At 40.1% G+C, this 8,372-nt stretch overlaps 1 protein-coding gene across 2 annotated transcripts; it reads left to right on the top strand.

Moving 5' to 3' along the window:
* Positions 1-4,902, top strand: LOC111804713 (linoleate 9S-lipoxygenase 6-like). 2 transcript variants are annotated; one of them, XM_023689472.1, is made up of 10 exons: positions 1-333; positions 411-700; positions 776-1,004; positions 1,148-1,372; positions 2,462-2,578; positions 2,697-2,782; positions 2,868-2,975; positions 3,060-3,364; positions 3,439-3,702; positions 3,961-4,902. In XM_023689472.1, the coding sequence occupies exons 1-10, from the start codon at positions 78-80 to the stop codon at positions 4,712-4,714; spliced, it is 2,634 nt and encodes an 877-aa protein (XP_023545240.1). In that variant the 5' UTR covers positions 1-77; the 3' UTR covers positions 4,715-4,902. The 2 variants fall into 2 exon arrangements, with proteins under 2 accessions (XP_023545240.1, XP_023545241.1); XM_023689473.1 differs by lacking the exon at positions 1,148-1,372 and having other exon boundaries at positions 2,237-2,578.
* Positions 4,903-8,372: the final 3,470 nt, after the last annotated feature.

Genomic DNA, 8,372 nt, shown 5'->3' with positions numbered 1-8,372 from the left:
GCAAAATTGATTGATTCTCACACTCACACCATCTTCTTCTATCTACTACAACTAAGACACAGAAAAAGAGAGCCAAAATGTTTGGAATTGGAAAGAACATCATAGAGGGAGCTCTGAATACCACCGGAGATCTTGCCGGCTCCGTTATCGGTGCCGGTGGTAACATTGCAGACCGGGTCACCAGCCTTGGTGGCAAGAAGATCAAAGGGAAAGTCATTCTTATGCGAAGCAATGTGTTGGATTTCACTGAGTTCCATTCCTCTGTTCTTGATAGCTTCACTGAGCTGTTGGGCGGCGGCGTTTCTCTTCAGCTCATCAGCGCCACTCATGCTTGTAACATCTCTCTTTCTCTAATCTCTCTCTTTGTTATCTCTATTTGGTGTCCAATTTGTAATGAATGATATCCACAGCAAATGACTCGCGTGGGAAACTTGGGAGCAAGGCGTTTCTAGAGAGGTGGATCACTTCACTCCCACCATTGTTTGCCGGAGAATCAGTGTTTCAAGTCAACTTTACTTGGGAAGATGACTTCGGATTCCCCGGAGCTTTCTTCATCAAAAATGGTCACACAAGTGAGTTCCTCCTCAAGTCCCTCACTCTCGAGGATGTTCCCGGCTTTGGAACCGTCCATTTCGATTGCAACTCCTGGGTTTACCCTTCTGGAAGATACAAGAAGGATCGTATTTTCTTCGCCAATAAGGTAACATTTTACCCTCTCTTCTCGCTCTATTTCGAGCCATTTCTTTATTCCTAATCTATTTATTTTCGTACATAGACATATCTTCCAAGCGAGACACCAAATCCTCTTCGCAAGTATAGAGAGGAAGAACTGTCGACCCTTAGAGGAGATGGAACGGGAGAACGTAAGGAATGGGATAGAATCTATGACTATGATATCTACAATGACCTTTCTGAACCAGGTAAGGATGCTCGTCCCATCCTTGGAGGGAGCCAATACCCTTACCCACGCCGTGGAAGAACCGGGAGACCACGATCCAGAAAGGGTAAGATTAGTAATTATTTTGAAATTATAAATCATACCCTTTTAAAAACTTTTGGAGATTGATTCTTACAAATTTTTTGTACTAATATATAATAATATAGTTGAATTCTTCTTAATTATTTTTTAATACTTTTAATTTTTCAGATTCCAAGTATGAGACGAGATTGTCATTGGTCTTGGGATTAACCATTTATGTACCGAGAGATGAGAACTTTGGTCACTTGAAATTGTCAGATTTTCTTGGCTTTGCTTTGAAATCACTTGCTTCAACCATCCAACCAGAACTTGTAAACCTAATAAACTTAACTCCGGGCGAGTTTGACAAATTCCAAGATGTTCATGATCTTTATGAAGGAGGATTTCCCGTACCAGTGGATGTGTTTAGGAATCTTACCNGCTCATCAGCGCCACTCATGCTTGTAACATCTCTCTTTCTCTAATCTCTCTCTTTGTTATCTCTATTTGGTGTCCAATTTGTAATGAATGATATCCACAGCAAATGACTCGCGTGGGAAACTTGGGAGCAAGGCGTTTCTAGAGAGGTGGATCACTTCACTCCCACCATTGTTTGCCGGAGAATCAGTGTTTCAAGTCAACTTTACTTGGGAAGATGACTTCGGATTCCCCGGAGCTTTCTTCATCAAAAATGGTCACACAAGTGAGTTCCTCCTCAAGTCCCTCACTCTCGAGGATGTTCCCGGCTTTGGAACCGTCCATTTCGATTGCAACTCCTGGGTTTACCCTTCTGGAAGATACAAGAAGGATCGTATTTTCTTCGCCAATAAGGTAACATTTTACCCTCTCTTCTCGCTCTATTTCGAGCCATTTCTTTATTCCTAATCTATTTATTTTCGTACATAGACATATCTTCCAAGCGAGACACCAAATCCTCTTCGCAAGTATAGAGAGGAAGAACTGTCGACCCTTAGAGGAGATGGAACGGGAGAACGTAAGGAATGGGATAGAATCTATGACTATGATATCTACAATGACCTTTCTGAACCAGGTAAGGATGCTCGTCCCATCCTTGGAGGGAGCCAATACCCTTACCCACGCCGTGGAAGAACCGGGAGACCACGATCCAGAAAGGGTAAGATTAGTAATTATTTTGAAATTATAAATCATACCCTTTTAAAAACTTTTGGAGATTGATTCTTACAAATTTTTTGTACTAATATATAATAATATAGTTGAATTCTTCTTAATTATTTTTTAATACTTTTAATTTTTCAGATTCCAAGTATGAGACGAGATTGTCATTGGTCTTGGGATTAACCATTTATGTACCGAGAGATGAGAACTTTGGTCACTTGAAATTGTCAGATTTTCTTGGCTTTGCTTTGAAATCACTTGCTTCAACCATCCAACCAGAACTTGTAAACCTAATAAACTTAACTCCGGGCGAGTTTGACAAATTCCAAGATGTTCATGATCTTTATGAAGGAGGATTTCCCGTACCAGTGGATGTGTTTAGGAATCTTACCAAGGGTTTTACACCACCCATGTTCCAAGAACTTCTGAGGACCGAAAGTGATCAACGATTTCTCAAATTCTCTCGTCCACGAGTTGTGAAAGGTATTAGAGATCGAGAGTCGTTAGATACTACCTTTTTTTTTTATGAGATAACATGATAGAAGAGAGAAATTTTGAATTTCATAGTTTTGTAACTTTTCCGTATAATATTTGAAAATAGAGGACAAGAACGCATGGCAGACAGACGAAGAATTTGCTAGAGAAATGCTAGCCGGAGTTAACCCTGTAATGATTCGTCGTCTTGAGGTAATCTCAAAGTTCTATTTCTAAGTTCATCTCTATCTAATAAATTTTATTTTCAATAAATAATTTTCCGTTTGAATTTTTCTAGGAATTTCCCCCTGTGAGCAAGCTTGATCCCGAACTTTACGGCGATCAAAATAGCAAAATAAAAGAAGAAGACATAAAATTCGGGTTAGAAGGACTTTCGGTTGAAGAGGTAATATGTTCTTCTCTTATTTTTCTTTACAATTAATATTGTTGTATAATGCAACTCATGGGTATAATTCTTGAATCCATGCAGGCATTGAATGAGAAGAGGTTGTTCATATTGGATCATCATGATGCATTGATGCCATTTCTTAGGAAAATCAATGGAACATCTACCAAAACATACGCCACAAGGACAATACTCCTTTTGAAAGCTGATGGCACTTTGAAGCCGTTGGTGATTGAGCTAAGCTTGCCACACCCTCAAGGCGACCAATTTGGTGCTGTTAGTAAACAATACTTTCCAGCTGAAGAAGGAGTCCAAAAGTCCATATGGCAATTGGCTAAGGCTTATGTGGTTGTAAATGATGCTGGCTACCATCAGCTTATCAGCCATTGGTATGAACTAACTCTTCAAAATAACCTTTCAATGCTACTAATTTGAACGCTCTAATCTTACAAAACTATTGTAGGTTGAATACTCACGCTGTACAAGAGCCTTTCGTGATTGCAACACATAGACATTTGAGTGTGGTTCATCCGATTCATAAGCTGCTCGTTCCTCATTACAAGGACACTATGTTTATAAATGCATTTGCAAGGCAAGTCCTCGTTAATGGCGATGGATTACTCGAATCCACTCATTTTCAAGCAAAATACACCATGGAGTTGTCTTCTTACATATACAAGGATTGGAATTTCGTAGAACAAGCATTACCGGTTGATCTCATCAAGAGGTAAATCACCATTTACAAAGCGCATGAACTTTCTTAAGCTATTTTAATCGTACAACAAAGATGGTACATCGGTTAGGAATCACGACCCTCTATAATAGTATGATATTGTCCACTTTGAGAATAAGCTCTTGTAGCTTTCCTTTTAGTTTTCCCAAAAGGCTTCATACCAATGGAGATGTATTCCTTCCTTAATTAGCCGACGTGGGACTCTTCTACCAATAATTCTTAACAACATCTTCTTTCTCTTGATTTTTGTAGAGGTGTGGCGGTTCAGGATGCAAGTTCCCCACATGGACTTCGGTTACTAATAGAGGATTATCCATTTGCTGTCGATGGGCTTGAGATTTGGTCGATAATCAAAACATGGGTCGCAAACTATTGCTCTCTTTACTACAAAGACGATGAGGCAATTCGAAACGACGTCGAACTCCAATCATGGTGGAAGGAAGCACGAGAAAAAGGTCATGCGGATAAGAAAAACGAAGCATGGTGGCCGAAGATGCAATCCATTAATGATCTAGTTGAAAGTTGTACCATCATCATATGGATTTCTTCAGCTCTCCATGCAGCCGTCAACTTTGGACAATACCCTTACGGAGGCTATGTTCCCAATAGACCAACTATAAGCCGCCGGTTAATGCCGGAAGTAGGAAGCTCTGAGTACAAAGAGCTTGAATCAAAGCCTGAGAAGGCTTTCCTTAGAACCATCAATTCACAACTTCAAACACTTCTTGGTGTTTCGCTTATTGAAATCTTGTCAAGGCATGCTTCTGATGAAGTTTATCTCGGGCAAAGAGCTAGCATTGAGTGGACATCGGACAAAGCCGCATTAGATGCCTTTGAGAACTTCGGAAAACAAGTATTTGAAGTTGAAAATAGAATCATGGAAAGGAATAGAGATGTCAGCCTCAAAAATCGAAGTGGGCCTGTTAATATGCCATACACTTTGCTTCTTCCATCTAGCACCGAAGGCCTCACCGGTAGAGGCATTCCAAACAGCATCTCTATTTGATTGGATGGCTTCTTTGAACGTATGGCGGGGTTCTAAAGCTATTGCCTTGTTTTCTATTGCTGTTCTATAACAAGCTACTCCTATAGCTATGCATGATATAAGTCAATAAAAGTGTGTTCTTAAGTAGCTCTGTACTTTGATTCTCTGTATTTGATAGTAATGAATAAAAGTGATGTTTTTGTTGTTTACCATTCTTGCCCTTTACTTCCATGCATTATTGAATAATAAAAATATTTTTGTGAGATTTCACATCGGTTAGAGTTGAGACACATTGGTTGGAGATTGGAACAAAAACATTTTTATAAGAGTAAAACCTCTGTACGGTAGAAAAGTTTTAAAATCTTGAGGGAAAGCTAAGTAGAAATGACCAAAGAAGACAAATATATATTGGAATAAACTTAAATGAAAAGAGTTTTTTTTTTTTTGTTTTTTTTGTTTTTGTTTTTGTTTGTTTGTTAATTTTAGTGAGCTTTAAAACTCAGTGTTCAATTAAAAAACCAAAACAAAAAAGGAGAGGCAAATAACTATTTAAAGAATAGTGGAAACTATTTGAGGATTAGTGGGTTAAAATGAGAGGCCAATGAATTAGGAACGGTGGGTTTATGGGATAGTGATTTTTAAATTAGTTTGTTTTGGCATTGTAAAATGGAGAGAAGCAGAGCAAGCATTGAGAAATTGTCTCATTTAAGTATGTAATAGAAGAAGGGTTTTTCAGAATTCTTTGTCTTCTTGTCACTCCACTCTCGACATCTCTTTCACAGTTTCGTGAGTGTTATTTTAACAAATTAGTATCAGAGCGAGCTTTTATTTTCAACAAATTGTTATTAGAGCTGATGGCGAATATGATGAAACAAATGCCGCTACCACGGTTAACGAAGACGAACTATGAGAATTGGAGCATCCAAATGAAAGTTCTTCTCGGTTCACAAGACGCATGGAGGTGGTCGAAAAAGGTTTCGAAGAACCAAAGGATACCATGGGTTATACGGCGGCGCAAAACAAGGCGCTAAAAGAATTATGATCAAAGGATATGACAGCATTATACATGTTGTTCCGGGTCGTTGAAAGACGAGTTGGGCTTTGAGAAGATTGCTAGGGCAACTACTTCAAAAGAAGTGTGGGACACTTTAGAAAAGGACTTCAAAGGAACCGACCGAGTCAAGCAAGTGCGTGTCCACACTCTGCGTGGCGAGTTGGAGAGCATGAAGATGAAGGAGTCAGAAAATGTATCTGACTACATTATGCGTGTATAAACCGAGGCAAATCAACAAAATGGAAACGGAGAAATGTTACTCGAGACGCGGGTTGTGGAGAAGATCTTGATGTCGTTAACCGATAACTTCGAGAATGTTGTATGTGCGATAGAAGAGTCATAGAACCTAGCGACGTTCACGGTCGATGAGCTCGCCGGCTCTCTTGAGGCACACGAGCAACGTAAGAAGAAGAAGGATGAGACACTCGATCAAGCACTTCAAACCAAAGTATCAATAAAAAATGAAAAGGTACTTACTCTCAAAATGTTCAAGGTAGAGGTCGAGGAAGTCGCAGGAATGGTCGAGGTAGTAAAGACGGCAGAAATAAAGAAATTTATAAGGAGAAGAGACTATCGAGCCAAGCAAATTGGCATGGAAGAGAACGCAGTCGAGGAAAAGGCGGCCAATCAAACATTCAGTGCTATAAATGTAAAATATATGGTCATTATGTGAATGATTTTTACTCCGAAAAATGTTACAATTGTAGCAAAATGGGGCACGTTGCAAAAGCTTGTCGAGCCGGAAAAAGGGTGGAAGTAGCACCCAACCTAGCCTTGGAAGACGTAACAAATGAAGGTCTTCTCTTGATGGCTCAAGATGAAGAGAGCATCAACAACGACACTCTTTGGTACCTCGACTCAGGGGCAAGCAACCATATGTGCGGTCACGAGTACCTATTCAAAAAGATGCAAAAGATTGAAGATGGTCACGTGTTATTTGGAGATGCGTCAAAGGTGAAGGTCAAAGGCCGAGGTACGATACATTTCTTGCAAAAGGATGGTATAATGTGGTCAATCCAAGATGTTTATTACATACCAAACCTCAAGACCAACATATTGAGTATGAGGCAATTCACAGAGAAAGGTTACTCAATATTCTTAAAGGACCGCTTGCTACACCTGAAGGATAAGCAAGGGCGTTTGTTGCTTGAGTTGAGATAGGAAGGAATCGGATGTACAAATTGAACTTAAGAAGCATACGAGAAAAGTGTTTGCGAGTCGACGTAGAAGACAAGGCATCACTGTGGCATCTCCATTTTGGTCACCAACATCATGACGGCCTAAAGGAGTTAGTGAAGAAGAATATAGTACATGGGCTACCAAACATGGATTTTGAAGGAAAATTTTGTGAAGAATGCGTGCTCAGCAAGCATGCGAGAACCTCAATTCAAAAGAAGGCTAAATTTTGGGCTAAACAACCTCTCGAATTGATCCATACAGTCATATATGGACCATTTACCCCCGAGTCCTTCAGCGGAAAGAGGTATTTCATTCCCTTTATCGATGATTACTCACGAAAAAATTGGGCTTACTTTCTGAAAGAAAAATTCGAGGCATTCGAGGTGTTCAAAAAGTTCAAAGTAATGGTGGAGAAGGAAACTAGTAGACACATCAAAGTTGTACGATCCGATAGAAGTGGCGAGTATACTTCGACGGCTTTCATGGAGTACTGCAAGGAGCAAGGCATAAGGCGATCTCTAACCGCACCGTACACCCCTCAACAAAATGGTGTGGCTAAGAGAAAGAACCGGACTATTCTCGACATGGTTTGCTCAATGCTCAAGAGCGAAAGGATGCCGAAGAAATTTAGGGCAAAGTTCTGCAATGCGCCACCTACGTACAGAATCGATGTCTACATGCAAAGTTAGATGATCAAACACCACAAGAGGCTTGGAGCGGACAAAAGCCTACAATCTCTCATCTCAAAGTGTTCGGTAGTGTGGCTTATGCTCACGTACCAGATCAACGAAGAACGAAGCTCGAAGACAAAAGCCAAAGGTATATCTTTATTGGATATAATGAGAAGACAAAAGGATACAAACTACTTGACCCGATTAGCAAGATGGTGATAGTGAGTCGCGATGAGCGAGTAAATGAAGCAAGCGAATGGGATTGGAACAATTTGACGGAAGTCAATATCGAAGTTGGAGAATAATCAGTTGCTGCACCAACAAGTGCACCAACAAACTCAGAAATTTTTGATGATGAAGATAAACCATGACAACCCAAAATGCGAAGTTTACGAGATTTGTATGACTCAACAAATGAGGTACACCTTGTATGTCTTCTGGCAGATGCTTAAAATATCAAGTCTGAAGAGGTGGTGCGAGACACGAAGTGGCAAACTGCCATGGATCAGGAGATTAAAGCGATTCATCACAACAACACATGGGAAGTGACTGAATTACGGGAAGGAAGTTAGCCCATAGGTGTGAAGTGGGTATTCAAGAAAAAGATGAATGCTCAAGGCAAAATTGAGCGGTACAAGGCGCGACTTGTTGCGAAGGGATACAAGCAAAATGCGGGAATCAACTATGACGAAGTGTTTGCTCTCGTCGCTAGAATGAAGACAATCCGATTGCTCATTTCCCAAGCAGCTCAATTCAAATGGCCGATTTTTCAAAT

The sequence above is a fragment of the Cucurbita pepo genome, chromosome LG11, assembly GCF_002806865.2.
Source record: "Cucurbita pepo subsp. pepo cultivar mu-cu-16 chromosome LG11, ASM280686v2, whole genome shotgun sequence".
Classification (NCBI taxonomy): Eukaryota; Viridiplantae; Streptophyta; class Magnoliopsida; order Cucurbitales; family Cucurbitaceae; genus Cucurbita; species Cucurbita pepo.
This window is presented reverse-complemented; position numbering and strand designations above follow the sequence as displayed.